This window comes from Oratosquilla oratoria, chromosome 11 (genome assembly GCF_046742065.1).
Source record: "Oratosquilla oratoria isolate Oo_2021 chromosome 11, ASM4674206v1, whole genome shotgun sequence".
NCBI lineage: Eukaryota > Metazoa > Arthropoda > Malacostraca > Stomatopoda > Squillidae > Oratosquilla > Oratosquilla oratoria.
The window spans coordinates 66,067,787-66,084,810 of NC_134787.1; the positions used below are offsets into that span (position 1 = coordinate 66,067,787).

General features: G+C 40.6%; 2 protein-coding genes across 5 annotated transcripts in view; one reads left to right on the forward strand and one right to left on the reverse strand.

The window, feature by feature from the left end:
- The window catches only part of LOC143029910 (uncharacterized), a 40,556-nt gene that overhangs the window by 22,189 nt on the left and 1,343 nt on the right, over positions 1-17,024 (reverse strand). The window contains exon 1 of one of the 4 annotated variants that reach the window (XM_076193112.1): positions 746-1,501. The exons of 1 other annotated variant lie outside the window; for it this stretch is intronic. In XM_076193112.1, coding sequence (XP_076049227.1) covers positions 746-819 — 74 coding nt within the window. In that variant the 5' untranslated portion in view covers positions 820-1,501. 2 more of the 4 variants (XM_076193111.1, XM_076193108.1) reach the window with 2 other exon arrangements.
- Positions 1,581-16,004, forward strand: LOC143029907 (uncharacterized). Its single transcript, XM_076193104.1, has 4 exons — positions 1,581-1,769; positions 12,356-12,565; positions 13,041-13,466; positions 14,319-16,004. Exons 1-4 carry the CDS (start codon positions 1,688-1,690, stop codon positions 14,504-14,506), a joined length of 906 nt encoding a protein of 301 aa, XP_076049219.1. The 5' UTR covers positions 1,581-1,687; the 3' UTR covers positions 14,507-16,004.

A 17,024-nucleotide genomic window follows, 5' to 3' on the forward strand; every position in this document is an offset into this window, starting at 1 on the left:
TTTGTTGTTTGTTTTGTGATATCTTTATTTGGTTTTAGAAGTGGTTCTCTTGTTAGGGTTTTCAGATTGAGGTGAAGATGGGTCATGAGAAAGTGAGTCTCTGGTGAACTACAGTTTATAACAACAACATCTGACCTCATTTTGGACAGAATGGTCTGTCAGCAGGCAGGAATTGTAAATAGCTTGATCAGAGGGAGGAGGAGCACTGAAATAGTTCTTTTGCCACCTGTCCTTAGACTGGGGGATAACAATTGTTAGACTTTAGAATTAGGATGAAAAATAAATAACACATTGCAAAAGGCATTGTTATAGGAATTGTCTAACTTTCATTTCTTTGCCATAGAGCACTGGTGGCCAGGGTTACCAAATTTGGAAAACTGGAATATGGGACACCTAAACTGGTGAAGTATATGGAAAATGTGTACTGGCTACGTGAAGCACACAAACCAAGCTCACAGCTCCAGGATCTGCTTCTTTGACTTGTACATTTTTTTTTTTTTTTACTTGTTTTAAAGGGTTGTGTCCATTGTATATTTTGTTTCAAGCAGCAATGTATTACAATTATATACCTGTAAAATGTAAAAATTAATCAATTTTTTATGCGAAATGTTTAAAATCTTGAAAATACGGGACAAAACGCGTCCCGGAGAGGGTCGATACAGGACGCGGGACAAATGCTTTAAATACGGGACGCCAGGTCATCCTGCTTTTGGCGTAATTGGAATCGCGTTGGTCTCGCACTCACTAAGTTGTGGGTTCAGATCCTGCAATTCTTTCCGATTCCCAGCAGTGGATGATACCCGAACAATCGAAGTGCATAGGGCAAAGGTAACAGCTTCGGCCACAGGTACGCGCCTCCTGGCGTAAGCACCTTTCCTCATCCGCCTTTGTTACTTGCCTTGCGTCTTTCCCTTGCCACCTCTTTTGTGCAATACTATCCCTAAGGATAGAAGCGCTGGTTATTGCTTACCAAGACAAAAACTCAGTAGCGAAAGAGTCTTGCGCGCTACCTCGCACGAGTACTCAAGGCAGTTTTTCGCGGTCAAATTTGTAAGTTACGTGCCTAAGGACACCTTTGATACAACGTACTATTTTCACATTACATGTAAAATAACATTTATTTAGTATAAATCACGAAATATATTATAAAATTATAGTTCATAGTTAATTTCGTTCACTATGATACGACTACGCTCTGTCAGCGCTGAGGATGTATGGTAAATACCATTGGTAGTCCTAGCTGACATTTGTTTAGCCAATGACGTCATTTCCCGAGAAATTTGTGTGTGTTGGGAAAACAAACAGGATGAAAGCGATTTCTAATGTTGCCAAAAACATTTTTATATGTTTCTCAGATTGCCTATGTATGTGTATACACATTTTTTTGTTTGTTAATTATTTGGAAAACAACGGATTTAAGGAAAACAGACTGGTGCTAAAAATGTAATAATCTGACCTGGATTCACAATGAAAACATGGGAAACAAAGAAACTAAGACGTTGCTTACATCTGTGGCATGTGGCGTTGCCTCTCAGCCCAAATACAGGACAATACCTCGCTTGTCTTGGAGTGTGACCATAGGGTGAGTACACGAGAGTAGGAGGAGAGAGAACTGACCGTTACTCCGATGTGACAAAACTCTTGCCCAAATCATCGCTGGCGCTTGCGCAGTGCTGTGACTCCGAGAATGGGGGCTTCGAAGCAGCCGTGTACGACCATCAAATTTATTCTTCCCGTTCTAGCCGCCATTTTTGCTGTCAACCAAGCTGGTAAGGAATGGCAGTTTATACACTGATGTGCATATTGGACACGGGGCAACGTGTGTGCATATTTAGGTGCCTTGATTCTCGCTATACACTTGGATTCCAATAAGTAATCGATCTTGCTACATAGATAATATATCTTTATAAGTAAGATTTTAGCGTGAATTATCTAGAGGAAAATAGATAATAATCAACATTCAATATGTTTGCGTTGTGAAATCGGAAATATGGTAAGAATCGAACGCCTGTGTACATGATAGAAAGCACGCACGACAGGATCGACGATGCTTTGGTACCGTTCTCGAATTCGAGTTCGAGTCCCACCCAGGGCTGAAAATTTCAGCATCTCTACACCGCGAGCCGGCACTCCAACTCTGGTGGACAAGGAGCTGTGTGTGTAAAGTCACAACACCCATAGATCGGGCCATATACGAGTTATGAACACTCATACGGGAGAGTTATATATGTTGATTACGAGTGCAACACGTGATCCAAGACTGGTGACGCATGTAGGTACTGTAACTGTGCATACTACTATACATGATTGTTAATTATTGTAAGTTGGCCCCTAGGGTGACCATCCCTATTAAGCTTAACCCTGTCCTGCTTTTATTTATATTTCACGCAATTCCATGTATGTGGAATATATAAACTAAGGTAGCATCACCCACCCCTGCATACTCGTGTTAGTCTCTGGTCTCTCGCATCTCCCTCTCAGTCTACACACATTTCCATTCTTCCAACATTAACCCTCAAACTGCCAAACTCTATTCATGAGTTTTAACCTGGCCAACGACCAGATTAGTTTATTCAACTAAGGGAGGTCTCATCTGCTGAGTGATGGGTCTGTTTAGATCATGTTTTGCTGGGCGCGATCCGTATCCAATAACTACAGGTAATTTGCCCAGAAACTCCAGGCACTTGGTAAAGGTGACGATCTCGGTCGCAGGTTAGCGCCTCCTGGTGACCGCGACATCGGTTACGTTATCAATTTTTTTACCACACGAGTGGGTGTCGCGCGAAGCACCTGAAAAAAAAGGATAAAATAAAATAAATAAAAAATAAATAAAATAATAAATGAATAAATAAATCTAATAAATAAAAGCGGTTTCGTGTCTGTCTGTTAGACTTTTTTCTCGATTCGATCGATCGACTAATTTCGATTTCGACGACTCAACCTTACTTTGTAAATGTTTCAGATTAAATTTGGCTCCAATTCATGAGTAGCATTCAAAGTAATTGAGCTTTTCGAACAAATATTGGCTAATTAAAAAAAAAAAAAAATAGTCACTTTTTCTCGATTCGATCGATCGACTAATTTCGATTTCGACGACTCAACCTTACTTTGTAAATGTTTCAGATCAAATTTGGCTCCAATTCATGAGTAGCATTCAAAGTAATTGAGCTTTTCGAACAAATATTGGCTAATTAAAAAAAAAAAGAAGAAAAAAACATTAAGAAAAATAATAAAATACACTTGCCATACATACCTTTGATAAGTTATTAAAATTGAGAATAAATTCGATAAAAACAAAAATTAAACGAGCTAATATCAATTTCGTCTCTATATTATACAATTTATTCTTTTAAAAATTTGTTAATTTTTTCGATCGATCCAGGTGACGCGATTCGAACTGCCCGATTTGTTGTTCGTCGAATTGTAAATTTTCTCATAATTTAATGTGAAATATCTGGCGGGTATATTAACAATCATCTTCCTTTAAAAATTGGATAATTTTCATTGAGAAAAAGTATATACTGTATATATTTTTTTTAAATTCTAAATTAAGAGTTTATCGAATTCATCAACATGCTGAGGTCTCAGGGGCGAAGGCCCTTTCTAACAAAATCTAGTAAAAAATAAAATAGAATAAATGAATAAAAAAAATATATTATATATATATATATATATATATATATATGTATGTATACATACATAACAGTAATAATACTAACAAAAGAAAAAATATATATATATATGGATAGATATAATTGAATGTCACCATAATTTATGGTGTTTCACAGATTTTATCCATATTCTTCCACGCATCTTTCCTAGAGTATACATGGTACATCAAGTCCATCTATATTTCATTTGTTTATTGTTATGCTTTGCACTTTTCCGTCTTTCTTTTTAATATATAGAACAAGTGCCACCCGCGAATTCTTCCAATCTTGTAATACAATTCCTCTTGTGTGCATCGCTTCCCGCACACCCTACGGCCCAGTCACAGAACATTCTTGGTTCCTTTGATAAAGGAATGCTGGCCCACTTTCAGCTTCTGCTCTCGCTCTTTGTTGCCTTACTCCCTCAATCTCTCACTTACGACCCCCCCAGTGACTCCTTTTTTACTTTCTTTTAGTGCCTCGTGGACCCTGACAAGACCGTTTGCCATTAGTCGTACCATTTCCTCGTTTACTTCGCACCATCAATACCTGGCACCTTTCCCATTTTCAGTGCATTCGGCCTCTACTACTGTGAGTTTGTGTGTGTGTGCATGTATATATGTACACACATGCACACACACAGCAACCAGAATAAAGATACAAGTCGTCACAGATGTGAAAATGGTTAAAGAAGGTATTCGGGAATATTTCGAACAAAAACGGATGTCTAAAACAATCGTGCCACTTAAGCCGTTGTTGCTCGGGGTCCTTTTAGCAGTAAAACCACAAATTTAACTAAAACTGTATAAATAAACTAGGGGACATTTTTCAAAGAAAGTGTTGAGGGGTGTCATAACTAGTCTCCCTACTGGGTGGCATTTATCTTTTTAAATTCTAACTGCCGCCGGGCGATTTTATTAATTTCGGTTGCGGTCCCATCCTTTGGTTAATAAAGTCTATGGATTCAACATGATGCCACAGTTTTCATTCCCTCTGTGATTTCGAACCCGTACAGGGCGATGTGACGTCACGCCTTGAGCCAGCGTGCGCGTCGCGTCGCGCCAGCGGTCTCTGCATGTTGACGTGACGTCCGGTAGTGACGTCACGTCGTAATTTTATCTGAGATGACGAACATGGTAATCAGATATTATGAGTAACGTCCTGTCCTATGCTTGGTGCTGTCATCGTGGCCTTGGTTGAAAGATTACTCCTGTGCGTGTGGGTGACTAACTTCATAATTCCTTTCGTCGCCAAGCGATTTCATTAAGCTGAAGGAAAATGCACAACGTAAGTAAGGGTCAGACCTATCTCGACTAGGCTGTTCGTGACTTGTTCTTTTCTTCTGTCATGCTGGTCAGAAACACTGGTTAGTAACTCACGGGATGTTCTTTATGACTTCCTCCGACATTGGTACCACATTAGTCCTCTGGCAATCCGGGTGCACTATCCCTTCTTCTAAATAACACAGAACTAAACGGCGAAGCTTGCCCGCAAGTTTTTTTTTTCTCTGCATTGTTTACGTTTCCAGTTGGAGATCCCCGCCAGGCCTAAGCGCCTGCCTTATTTCCGGTGTCTCTCGAAGTTTATATATATATCCTTCATTTCCACGTTCATATATTTTAACCCAGCATTCGTAAACTTTCCGCTTTTCACCCACAATATTATTTTCTGAGATGAAAACTAACTTTTTTTCTTTATTATTTCAGAATATTTTTTAGTTGTTAAGTATCTCGGTTTACCTTTGACCTTTTTCAGTTTCTTCCTCACTTTAGGTTCTCGAACTTTCATTTCAAGTATTTTTGTGTTATTGCATTGTTGCTTTTTATCTCTATTTTTCCATCAAACATTTTTTTTCTGACTCGCATCTGCTGCTTAATCAATAATTTCGGTTTTCTTTTACTAACCCTTGGCACAATAATTGTCAACGCCCGAGTTATAAAAGTTAAAAAAAAAAAACAAAAAAAAAAACTGTTTATCACGTGCTTGTGAATTCCCTCCAGTTCATTTTTGAACCATTCATTCCAAAGTTGTATCTCCCTTCTCTCTGTAATTAGTCAGTTGTGTCTACATTTGGCATTTGAAATTCCAGTACTGTGTAGTTATTCTACTCATCGAAAAATGCACTTGAAAGATTAAACTGCATAGACTTATTTAGAGAATACAGCGAGTACATCCAATCCCACTGGTGTGTCGTCCATTCTTGAACTTGTAGCTTTAAACCATTGTGTCATTACATTTTCCACTGCAATGTGTGTATGCGCGAGTTTCCGGATGTATTTTACAAAGGATTACAAAGGTGGAGCATACCGACAGGAGACCTTTTGGTCTATAACAGCGAGTACATCCAATCCCACTGGTATGTCGTCCATTCTTGAAATTGTAGCTTTAAACCATTGTGTCATTACATTTTCCACTGCAATGTGTGTATGCGCGAGTTTCCGGATGTATTTTACAAAGGATTACAAAGGTGGAGCATACTGACAGGAGACCTTTTGGTCTATATCTAGGTCGGGTGTGAAAAAAAATTAAAATAATAAAAAATGAATAGATAAAATAATAATAATACATTGACATATAACTAATAATTAATGAGAATCAAATAGACAAATGGAAAACAAAAACTAATAATATAAAATAAATGATAATAATTACGGCATCTTGTTTAGGTGTTTATCTAAATGATTCTTAAAGCTTCGAACTGAACTACATTGCACTGCCTCTGCAGGAAGTTTATTCCATTCATTAACTACACGGTTGGCGAAGTTGTTTCTACCCACTTCCAAATTGAATCAATTTCCGGACAGTTTGAGACCATTGTTTCTTGTCAGATTCTCATTCAGTGTTAAAATTTTGTCACTTTTGATGTTGTCAATTCCCCTTAGAATTTCAAAGACCTGTATCAAGTCACCTCCGAGTCTACGCTTTTTTAGGGAAAACAGATTCATATGTTTTAGTCGATTTTCATGTGATTTATTTTTTATATCAGTTTTGTGGCTCGCCGTTGTACTTTTTCTAGTCTGTCAATGTCTGAGATTCGGTGGCCATACGGAAACAGCATATTCCAAATGTGGACGAACTAACGATTTATATAGTTTGTTAATGAGTGATGAATTTTTGAAGTCAAAAGATCGCACAATCAGTCCTAGAATCTTATTTGCTTTCTCTGAGGCTGTACTGTATAATATTTATGTATGCACCAAAATGTAGGGATTTAATGCAATTTAAAATGACGCTATAGGAGAAATACCGATGTGTTCACAAATAACTCTTTCCTTTCCGGATAGCATTTTTACCACCACCTTTTGGTCCACGATGCAAACCGTGTGGCCTGAATAGTGGGAGGAACATTCAACAAACCATCCAAGGCGTATAAGACCTCAACGTCCGCCCAAGATCCTCCCACCTGCGTAAAGGGGCTATCACACTGGGCTCTTTTTCCTCCCACATCCTACCTCCAATCTCGAATTGAATAACTAGAATATGGCTTTGCTTTCAGAAATCTAGATTTCTCTAAGAACATTTCACCAGTATGTCTAACATTCCTACTAGTTTACAATCTCTTAGTGCATCATTCAGTTTTGCTAAGCATGACGGATAGATAATTTGATATCTGAATATTTGAAAAATAGAATATTGTGTATACATTGTGACTCAGGCGAAAATAGAATATTGTAAACAAAGTCGTCTTTTACTCAAACGAACTCTCAACTGTCGGCGCTGGTGAACTCCATGCATGCCCAGAAGCTTTGAGAAAGCAGTGACGTGCATAAGGACAGGACATTCTTGTCTAGTGGCGTTCTTATGACTAATGACGCCTCCGACCCCCTGGACTTGCGCTACAGTAAAATTCCGTTTATCCGACCTTGATGGGACCTACCCAAGGTCGGGTGTTTGAGAAAGTAGGATGTTTGGACGTACACTGAAAGGTTAAGGGGGAAAATCTAACTCACTGGTTTTAGACATTTTCATTATTTTACGGTACAATAAAGTACAATAAACAACACAGCAGAGTGGAAGAGAAACAACCACCAAAGGCCAAACGCAACCAAACACTGAAATACCCGCGAATATAACAACCGACCTGAGCGCCGTGAGTCGGTAGCGGCGATAGCAGCAACTAAACAATCACTTGACGGTCGGATTTTAGGACAAATTCAAATTTTTATCCGACTTGGGACATCGAAGAAAAAAGTCGGATATTTGGACTAGTCGGATGTTCAAAGGTCGGATAAAAGGAATTTTACTGTACTCTCTTTTCTAGTATCACACATTTTACTTGAATGTCGTGCCTACTTGACTCACAATCTTCTACTCTCTTTTCCCCAACAACAATTTAATTATATCTCATTTTAGGAGAATGCACACCAAGAATCCTTATCGTCTCCCTACCTTTTCGTTCAAGAGACGAGTCTTCTTTCCAAACTGTGGTCACCTCATACCAGACTTGATTTTCTGACGTGACACCCCTACATTACCGTAATTTGGGACTTTCACGATCTACTACGTACAGATTGGTTCTCGATAATGGGACGATACTGTCCTTCAGGATAGAAGCGCCGGACAGCAGTTGGTGACGAAATACCATTGCATAATGCAGTTTTCTTCTTCCCTCCCCTACCGCCGTGGTGATTCATTCATCTCCGTAACCCCTCCCCTCTCCCCAAGTCTGTAGCGAAAATGTTAATACCCTATCTCGATCAACGCCCCCCACCCCCACCCTTTCGTGCCGGATGACACTTTTTCTTTTACTTCTTTTGCCGCCATGCTATTTTATTCATCTCCGTGGCACCCTCCCACATTCATAAGGAAAGGAGTTAATGTAAGGATGGCATCATGCTGATCCTGTGGGACTTAACTCGTAGGAAGGAAGAGACATTTTGGCGTTAAGTCATGAGTACCAACCTTTCCGAATGACGGAAATTGACAAACCTTCAACTCCATAACGCTATTTCAACAGTGTACATTTGACCTCTAATGGCAAAGGAGACTCAACCATGTGTTGAACTTTGGACACGAAGAACTTGTTTTTCAAAGGAATGTCCTTTGTGAGTCTTTCTGACAAAATGTCAGGAAGCTCATTAGGTCATTATATCTGAGTTTCGTTTGCCTTCATAGTCCAAATGGATAATTACATGTACAGTTTCCTTTACTTCAGCACAATGTCGTGACTGATGTCTTCTGTGGAACTGTCGAGGCGTGTGTGTCATGGTCGTAGATTTGCAAGAACGAGTCTTTTACTAGCTCGTAAATGTACGACTTAAAGTCGATTGCCACAGTCTGTTACGAGACCCCATACAGCTCAATACAAGCGAAGAACATTGGTGAAACAAAATATCACTACCTATTTTTCAAACATACAAAATGAAAATTATTTGTGTGCTCAAAGAACAGGCGCCTTAATATATAGAATAATGAGATGGCTGTTCCATTTCATTTAAATTAGATTCAAAATATGCGATTACGACATTTTACGGCAAATCATACTATCGTCCAACTTGATGAATCTGGGACAGGAAATGGCATTTCTCAGATCTCTCCTCGCCAACGTCCATGGCACAACTGAGGAAACCATCATTCGCACCGAACCAGACGTCGATCTGGCACGGTAAATGTAAACAAAGATGACGATTAATATTGTGTGTGTATACGCCAGGGGACACTCAATTGCGACCAAGGGCGTCACCAGTGTCCCCCTGCGTTCGGACTTCGACCATCAGTGCCTACGAGGTTCGAACTCGGGTCTGAATCTTGTGAACCACAATTGGAACCAACTTGTCTGGTTTGACCTCCTCCTCTTCCTCCTCACGGTAAGAACTTAAGTAAACCGTTCTCGGAAAGTAGGACAAGTGCCGTAGAGTCGACCTCATTTCCGTCGTATCCTTCCCGACGATCACCCTAATTCTCCTCCTCCTCCTCATTATCGGTAACCAGCCCGACTCCGCAATACTGAAGAGTTCGACATCCAAATGGCTTCCAATGTACACGCCCATGAAGCGAGATAATGTCATCCTGGAGATGGCTTCAATAAATAAATAAATAAATAATAGATAAAAGCCTTCTGGTTTTGGGATTCGCAGTTCATTGAACCCAGCCAGGGGCTCTCTGGAGACTTGCGAGTTTCTCAAGTTGGGAAGGATGAAGGGGGGAAGGCCCGCCAACCGGAAATCAGTGACAGTCGATGCCTCACTATTCTGCCTCGTTTATTATTATTATCATTATTTGGGAGTGAAATGTCACAAAGTCCGTGGGAGTGACATTTCACTCCAAAAAAGAAAGAAGAAGAAAAGGAGGCAGGATAGTGAGACATTGACTGATTTCCGGTTGGTAGAATTCCTCCCCCCCCCCTCCATCCTTCCCAACTTTAGAAACTCGCAAGTCTCCCGAGAGATCCCTCCCGCCCCCCTGGCTGGGTTCTTAGAACTGCGAATCCCAAAACCAGAAGGATTTTACTTTTTCTTTTTTCCCTCCCCATTGATTCATAGGAAGTTCACTGGCTGAGCGGGTGAGGGCATCGATACTCGCGGCAAAGGTCGTGGGGATGGCAGATCGAATCCTGCCATCGGCGAAGTTAAATCAAGGGTATGGTTAATTAAATTTCACGTTACAAAGTCCTCTGAAAGGGGCACCATCCTAGCCTTCCGATAGGAGGGAGTTTGTGACTTTAAACCATGTCAATCAATCAACATCGTTTTACGATCGGCTATGAAGCAAAAATAGATGAATAAATAAACAACTAACTAAAGAAATAATAGATAAGAAAATAGACTGGTAAATACGATATTAGTCGGATAAACAGAAATGCATAAAATGCACACAGAAGAAAACTTCGAAAAGAATAGTCCTAAGAATATACCAATTCAAAATGTGATATATGTTTATTCATGTCACCATATAGTTCATATAGTGTACTTTACATGCAAAGTACAGTACATGTTGCTGTATTGTACAGCCTGTTTCAACCTGATTTCTATTCTGATGAACATGGGGATGGAAGAGAAGAAAGAAAATAAAACAATAATAATAATAAATTAAAAATAAAAGTAGGGCAGGTACAGAACTGATGTAAGCGGTCAGCCCAGAAACTATATTAATATTCTTTACAGTAATGACCTTTTGAGTAGCTACATGTGGAAGTTCAAGAGAAAATTATATTCTGGGTGCAAGAACACCCACATGTCGAATTTCACGCTACTACCATTAAATAAAGACACACAAACAACTGCCCCATTGTACAATCATTTCCTGTGTCCAATCGCATTTATTTCAGCACCAACCAAATGCAGACATCGAGTTCGTTCCTCCTTTCTTTCACGTGTCCATAAAAAGAGAAACGACTTCCATCCGGAGCGGTATTGAACCACAAATAATCCGTTGCTCAAACTCGGACAGTTTCATCTGCTTCAAGTGGTATTGCTCGACGAGTCGTCTTATAACACGACGCGTCGTCTTGCCACACGACGCGTCGTCTTGCCACACGACGCGTCGTCTCGTGACACCTTTGTCTTGAAGATTCTTTAACCCATTTTATTTATTTTGGTGATGGGCACAGCCGAATGGAGTTCTCTGGCAAACGGCAGATAAAAAAAGAAAACGTACCACGTAGGATGGAAGTGGCTGGTGTTTGAACAGTAACGTGTATAACACTCCTTATAAAAGGGTAGCCAGGTGAAAGCACATGCACCACAAACAAATAAAACCCACTTTAAGTATATGATTGGTATAAATTACTGGGTTTTGTTTTTTGATAATTGTCAATAAACCAGTAAACTGCAGATATATTGTGACAGTCTTGGGTCATTGCCTGGACTCTCGCTGGAAGAGGTCATTGCCTGCCTCCCCTGGTTCTTTTCGTCCTCTCTTTTCTCGTTACCCTTTGTGAAATGTATGTATTCCCTGAAGATGTCTCAATAGAGGTAAACGTTTGGACCACGTCTATCATTTCCCCGGTGGTATTCAGCATGCGCACGCGCACACATACATACTCGTGGCGCATTGGTAAGAGTTCCCGGCTTCCACTACGGTGGTCCGGGTTCGAATCCCACCCAGGCTGAAATAATTTCAGTATCACTGCGCTGCGAGTTGTTATTCCAACTCTCGTGGGCGGGGAGCTGGGTGAGTGAGTGCGTGTAAGGTGACAGCATTACCCATGGATCGATCATATATGAGCTCTGAGCTCTCTTCCGAGCGGGTAATAGCTGTCAATCACGAGTCCAACACGTGATCCAAGATCATGGGGAATCACACGCACACACACATATATAGACACACATAGAGACCGGAACGTTGGGACAATAAATGTACTTATAGCCCATCTTCGTTTACCCTTCCCCACCTATCACTCTCATACATACATACATACATATATATATATATATATATATATATATATATATACATATGTATATAAATATATATACATATATATCTATATATAAATATATATACTGTATGCGTGTGTGTTTGCGAAAATACAGTATGTTTATATTATGTACGTATGCGTGTATCATGGGATATATTGAGATGAAATACACAAAAATCACGAAGGAGTTAGAGATTTGATCATTCAATTGTTGAGTCCAGGGTTTCGCTGCCAGAGCCATGTGGGATGCAGATACATTAGGCAATAATCCCGTAGGCGAAACAGAATAGAAACGTACGTTACTTAATGAAAATCATCATAACTCGTTTCCCACTTTCTTTCGCAGTAATACGACCGTTGGAACCGACGACGACAAGTGTACCGACCCCCAGCGTCTCGTGTCCTCCCGAAGTTTACCCTTTCAAGAACGACTCTGGGCTCCTGGGGACGAGGCTGCGCGATCTTGGCATGCCCGAGGGAACTTTCCACCAGCTGCTCACTTACGCTCAGGGAAGTCTTCGGTACCGAAGGAATATATATACACAGCTGAACGAGTGTGAGTTTGCGAGTTGTTTTTGGTACAGAGAAATGGAGGACGTTTGGAACTGGATATGAGTGGACTTGGGAAGAAGACAGTGAGGTGGATGGACAGAGTCAAGTGTGTGTGTGTGTGGGGGGGGGCATTGAATGCAAGAGGAATGTCTGTCGAGCAAAATAGAGAAACGTGATTGTAATAAAGAGATGGCGCTGCCTCATGAATTATTTCGAGTTTCTAATGAAGCCGTGTGGGCAAACCAGCTCCGGATGCCGGGTCATGCTGCGGAAGCGCTGTGTCTTGCTGCATTGCATTTGGCCCAAGCGATGTGGCGGGAGTATAGGGATGACCCTTCATCCACGAAGTGCTTGGGTGAGAGCGGCAAGGAATGAATTTTGGACGGGTGTATGGTTTGGTGGGAAAAGGACTTGTGTGTATTAGTTGTTATTATCATTAACATTATCATCATCATAATTTATTTTTTCTTTTTCCACAGCTTACATCTCCCGATTACGGAACGCAAGAATCGAGACTGACCTCCTGTTCCAGTCAATGCTGAGCACCTACGAGAAGAACCTCAAGCGTCTTGGCCTCTGGCGGCCCTCCTCCTCCTCTTCCTCTGCCAAGAGCCCTTCCGCGTCCTCCGACAAAAGAGGAACGAGTAACTCGACCAAGGGCTCCTCACCAGGAACCGACGAATTCAAAAGTTCTTCTTCCCAAGGTCGAGCTACTTCGAAGCCAGACTTGACGAACACCCGCGATGCCCTGCCGCCCTGCGTCAGGATTCAGCGCGGCAAGGAGAGAATCGAACTCATCAAGAAGGCGTTGCTCCTCCTCCTGCTGGCCTTGCCCGTGACGGAGGAAGACCTCAGTGAGGCAGCCATGGAGGAGGACCTCGAGTACTTTTTCCTGCGAATGGAAGGTAAGAGTGGGCAATCCTGTCGGCATGCTCCGCCTTTGTAATCCTTTGTAATCTCCCTCGTACGCTTTCCACCAGCGACGCGCGGTATTGATGTTGTGATCCTCGCTTCTGTCACAACTTCCACCAAACACCGAGTTAAAATCATGTTTCAGTGCAAACAAATCTTCATGGCCATGAAATCTCCCTTACATTCGATATAATAATACTTGTTTAGATTTTATATCCTGATCATATTCGCAAACTGTTTTAATAGCAGTATACGATGCTATAAATATTGGTAAGCACAACAGAAGTACATGATGTCAATATCTATTATTCTTCATGTAATAAAACAGGATTTGATCAATATAAGATGGACACCACGTAAAACACCATTACAACAAACATAAAATTTTGAAAACTAAAGGGAATAGGATTGCAGGGCCCTTGCAAACGTCGCTTCCCGTATGGAATTTTGAGTCGGCATTCGTTTTCTGATTGGGGATTTGATCCTGTCGCTAGTGTATCTAATCTTTTAACACATATTCATCAGAATAATGTGTGTCTATGAAATGAGAAAAAATATATATATTTTGTCTACGTCCACAAAGGCAGGGCCTTCGAGTGACATAAAGTTGCCCTGTCTGGGTTAGACCGTCTAAAGACAACATGACGTCATGTCGACTCAGAGGACGTTTGATAGAATAAGTGGACAGACTGGCCATATAGTATTTGGGCTTACCTAACGCAAGTTCAAATGTTTTTGTTCTTATCATTATCTTGTTATATTCATTTTTATTTAATTTTACCCGATATTCGTTAATTAGTTCATTATTTATCTTATTTTTTCATGTATTCAATTTTTTTTTGCAGGGCGCAATCTCATTCATCCTTCTGAAGACCGGACTGCGGCATGTCCCCCGTGTCAAATGCGAGGTTGGGATGGCACATGCAGGCAGCTATTCTTCTGCAAGGGCGGCAAGAATATCTCTCACGTGATAAGGGAAGTCACCCATCCTCCCACCAGGAGGTCTTTACCTCTCAGCAGCACTGGAAAGTGATGCTTGTGCATTCAAAAGTTCATAAACGGTGGAGTGTATTCGTCTTCATTTAGTGAATAAAAACGGGTATGGAGAGGGGCAGTAAGGCTACCCTCAATAAGAGGACAGAATATGCGAGTATTTTTATGATTATTTTCTTAACAGTGACATCTAGGGACCTCGCTGGTTTGAGAGATGACCCGAGGAGGGATCATGCAGAATTGCAAAACTGTCGACATTGACCGTACTCCCTCAAATAAGTCTCTAGTCCTGGAAATGTGTTGGTCAAAATGAGGCAGCCTTGAACTGTTACACGATTCATTTATTTTTGGTTCGTTGGTGTCCGGTCTTTCAGTCATGAGAAAGATCTGACTTCTCAAAGTCCGTGGGAAGCGTGGAACCTTCTCACATCCCCTAAAGAGGCCCGCCCCTTCCTCTCACTACTGTTGCAAGTCCCAACATGGACTGTTACCTGCCCCAACAGTCCAAGGACAAAGGTGACGGCTTCGGCCGCAGCTACATACTGATAGAGATCCAACTCGGCCCATCGCCTGTGCCAAGTCGGCCCATTTTTGATAGCCCACTCGGCCAATTTTTGATAGCCCACTCGGCCCATTTTTGATAGCCAACTCGACCCATTTAGTATAGTAATATTTGTTCGTCAATCTTGCTTCCTTTTCTTCCACATACACTGAATACGTTCTTAGTACTTTTCTGCATCTTTACTTTCTTCAAATGTATAGTTGAAATGCTGCAGAACATACGCACAGCAATATTACGCAATGGTAGGTGTAAAGGTTTTATTCTTCCTTTCCATACATAATTTAATGACTATAATAACAACTGCATTTAGAAACAATTATAGGGCAAATCGTTTCCCTAAACATTATAAATTATTTGGCTGTTATAATTGTTTGAAAATAAAGAAATACTGAGAGAGAGGAGCTTACAAATGCCATACACAATTGACGCCGGTACGCACAAATACCTCAGAAAAGTTCTGTCATTACCCTACGTACCAGCTGAGCATATTGAAGAACTATTCGTAAGATTTTACAGAATTTGGCCTCCTTCTACGTGGTGTGCTTTTGGACGAAGCATACGCACAAAAAACGATGTGGACGGATGGCACCACCGGTTAAATGTGAAAGCAAGAAAAGGACAGCTTAGTTTTTACTTGCTTATTAACCTATTACACAAGGAAGCCAGACTGGTTACAAAAGTGCGTCTCCTGTCTGATAGAAAAGTTTTACGTAAACAAAGTACAAAATACAAAAAACATGGACTTGTAGAACTCTGGGAAGAATTCAACGCTGTTGAGGTGTCGGCAAAAAATTTCCTTAGACCTGTATCTTACCACATCGCAGTGTACACTAGATGTTTTTTTTAAACCATTGTTTTAAAAAAATTACCATTCTTTTTTACTTTTATACTTTGATTTTTTTTAATCTACATCAACTTATATTTTTGTTTACATAATTTGTTTTTATATATGCCATGATTAAAAGTACTTAATAACTTTCGTTGTTTCTCTGTCCATGCTACTTTTTGTTAATAATGGGCCGAGTTGGTTATGGGCCGAGTTGGACCCAAAGCCTACACGCTTCTCACCTGTACGAGTGAATGGCGTGTACCGTGAGAAACGCCTTACTTTCCCAGCATCCAGAGGATATATATACCATGGAGTAATACTTCACGTTTGCCAATCGTTTTGATACGTCCGTGGGTGAAGCATATAAACACTTGGAGTTCTTCAAAACACTAAGAATAAGTTTCATCAAGTCCAGCCCATCCGAAACTAAAAACTACGGTGCCAGTATATCGACATTCTCTTCATAGCACAGTGCTCTCTTGACTAACATCAATGTTCTTGACAACATAAAGTTGCAATAATGTGTATATACTTGCATTAGTGTTCAATCAACTAATTGTGATGTGCGTGCTTTACTGTACAAGGTATCTGTAAATGTCTATAGTCAGCGCAACGAGAAATGACCGCTAAGGCGGGACTAGGAGATTTCCCGGTGTTGCCACACATGGGGATTCATGGCGAGAACGTGCGAAAGGATGCAATGTTTTCTGAATGCAGTGTGAGGGGGGCGGGGCCAGAGATTAGATATAGCGGCACTGTCGCTCTCTCTTGCTCATATGCCATATCTAGACTCTAGGAAACGAAACCTTTGTATAGAAAACATTGCTTTGATTTTTACCTCAGTGGTGGTGTGTGACAAAAATTATAATATAATTATATGTGGCAACATTATAAAATTATAAAATAAAATAAAATTATAAAATAATTATATGTGGCACCACAGGGGGACTCCCAGTGCTCCGCCCTAACGGACATTTCTCGAGGCAACGAGTATGGCGTTATGAACCATACCTTGTGAAACCAGACCAAAAGCAACAGATAATTTGATAAAGTAGACAATGAGAAGTTTGTCGTTTTTCCCACGGTTTATTATTTCCTGTTTCTTGCCATACGTCTGTAATTCGATAACAAGTCATAAACCAAAGATTAGGATATTAGGTGAAGTAT